This window comes from Ictalurus punctatus, chromosome 7 (genome assembly GCF_001660625.3).
Source record: "Ictalurus punctatus breed USDA103 chromosome 7, Coco_2.0, whole genome shotgun sequence".
NCBI classification, from domain to species: Eukaryota; Metazoa; Chordata; class Actinopteri; order Siluriformes; family Ictaluridae; genus Ictalurus; species Ictalurus punctatus.
The window spans coordinates 10,535,100-10,537,599 of record NC_030422.2 but is presented as its reverse complement, the minus strand read 5'-3'; the positions used below and the strand labels follow the sequence as shown (position 1 = coordinate 10,537,599).

The following is a 2,500-nucleotide window of genomic DNA, read 5'->3' as shown; positions in this document are numbered from 1 at the left end:
AGCGCTGCACTCCTCCGTAACAGGTTAGCCTCGCTAATGAGCTGGAGCTCGGCTGGGATTCATGATTCAGCGAGAGAGAGAGAGAGAGAGAGAGAGAGAGAGAGAGAGAGAGAGAGAGAGAGAGAGAGAGAGAGAGGGGTTCTAGTCTCTGTACGAGGGCTTCATTTACAATCCAGTGCTTCCAACATCTAGTTTGTACTGTAGTCTTTGACGTGTAGGAGTGCGTATGCATGTGCAGATACACGTGCCTTCTTAGCGGTAAGTCATCATCATCATCATCATCATCCCTTCTGGACCGCCCACGTCACCGGCTCAGAATCCTCAGCGATGTCCTGAAACACCCACGGAACCGTTTCCAGTCGTTTTGCACGTCGCGGTTCTTCTCCAACCTGTGATCATTTACAATAACGTACATTATAAACCAATGAATTCATTAATTAAACAAAAGTAACACCATTTTCTGTACCTGTCTAAAGAGGAGTTACGACAGGAATCACTTGGGATTCCCTTGCAGGTGGAGTGCAAAAGTTTGCACACCCTTACAACAGTGTTCACAGCATTACCGATTCGTCCTGGATCACTGTGTACAGCTCTGCCACAGGTCATTCTGAATGCTCCTTTTTATTATTGTTTTTTTTTAAACCCACGGAGTGTGCAAACTTTTGCACTCAGCTGTACGTCTTTACTTGCCGTGCACGAGACATCGAGTTCTCAAACGAAGGCTCTTAATACCCCCCCTCCCCCATTTTGTAAAGGTTTTTAAGCCAAAAAAACCCCACATGTAAACACCCCCCCCCCCCCCCCCAACAAGACAGCAGAGCATGCACAGTTTTCCCCCACAATTCAAATCGAAATAAAATAAAACATGGCGTTAGTTAAAAGTTCTGCACTTTTGACATAACTTTTACGTAACATTTACACTCGTTTATATGAGTTACGCGTTAAAACAAATTAAAACTTTTTTCTTTTTTTTTTTTTTAAATGATGTGCACCCGTCATGTGATCGTGTAATTCGTAGTAAACAAACGAATCTGGTTTACTTTCAGACACAAACATCGGCTCAAATGAAAGTTGGCGCTTTTAAACGTTACTTCTCAGATCGTTTCTTTGTAAAATGTGAATAATAATAAAACATGACAATAATAATTTTTTTTTTTTTTTGAAAAGCCCAAAAAAGCCAAAATAAATAACAAAAAAAACAACAAAATTTGGACTTTTTCTCCTGTGTTTTCGTGCCATAAAACCTCCCACAAAAACGCTTCAATGATGTAAAGGACGTTTATTTAGATTTATTTATTTACCATAATTAAATTATAAAAAATTACAAACAGTGTTAATTAAAAGTGTATTGTTTAAGTAAACTTTGTAGCTTAATAGCGAAAATAGTAAAACCTACTTACTTATCAAGTCTAAACTTTCACTTGTTTATATTTTACAACGTTTCAGCTTGCGTGTGCTTGCGATTTAACAAGTGAAAAATAACCAATACAAAACGTATAATAAATAAATAAACAAACAAACAAACTCTCTGGGGAAAAAAGTAACGCAAACCCACTCACGTTTGTAATAAAACGAAGAAAGAAAAAAAAAAGTTTTTTGAAGCTCTGTACTTTTACTTTATGTGATCTCTTGCAAGCTTATGATCGACAGCGCAATTAAAAAAAAAAATAAGTTGAGATTGGAGTAAAATCTACTTAATTATAAACATAAACATGGGCACAAGTGAAAGTTTAGACTCTGCAGTTCAAACGTAACCGTGACAGTTGTAATATCCATGGCGAGATATATATATATATATATATATATATATACACACATACATACACACACAGTGTCATATAACCAATTTCTTTCATTGCTTTAATCACTACATGAGGACAAAGCAGACATCGAGTGTGTTTACACGGTTGACTGGTAAAAGCGGCGCAGTTTAGCGCAGGACTCCATCGGATACGACGGATCCGGCTTTGTCATGCGACAGAATTCCTTATCTGAGACTATTCGCCGGCTCTGTAGACGGGGACGTGGTCGTGACTAGCGACTCGTGAGCGTCTCGCCATGGCTGCTACGACACTGGCAGTCATTTCAAACATTTCTGTTTTCACGCAGGCTATCAAGGAGGAGATGGAGGAGGAGGACGACGAGGAAGAGGCAGCGTCAGGGTACGGAGAACCTCCGGCAGAATGTGAGTGCTTTATTCGAACACTACGTACTCCAGCGTCCCTGAGACACAGCAGTCACATCTACAAATTAGTTATCAACCTCTGAGCCACTGCCTTAACAAGATTTTGTGTGGACTAGAGATATTAAAAAAAAACCTCAAGCGCATAATATCATGAATTCAACTTTTAAACCAGGACGTGGGATTTGCAGATTTGGGAAATCCCGGCGCTCTGTGGTAGAAAACGGTACTGCAGGCTACTTGATATATTTAGTGCAGTAGCGCGATATGGGATACATCCCGAACCGGAGAACGTAATTATCGGCTCCCATCATCACC

At 40.0% G+C, this 2,500-nt stretch overlaps 1 protein-coding gene and 1 long non-coding RNA gene across 2 annotated transcripts in view; one reads left to right on the top strand and one right to left on the bottom strand.

The window, feature by feature from the left end:
* Window positions 1–2,500, top strand: part of ak5 (adenylate kinase 5) — a 36,271-nt gene that overhangs the window by 26,884 nt on the left and 6,887 nt on the right. Inside the window, exon 9 of the mRNA XM_017471830.3 lies at window positions 2,110–2,185. Coding sequence (XP_017327319.1) covers window positions 2,110–2,185 — 76 coding nt within the window. The remainder of the gene's footprint in view (window positions 1–2,109; window positions 2,186–2,500) is intronic.
* LOC128633131 (uncharacterized) overlaps window positions 270–2,500 on the bottom strand; it is a 9,074-nt gene continuing 6,843 nt past the window's right edge. Inside the window, exon 3 of the long non-coding RNA XR_008396782.1 lies at window positions 270–389. This is a non-coding gene — a long non-coding RNA (uncharacterized LOC128633131). The remainder of the gene's footprint in view (window positions 390–2,500) is intronic.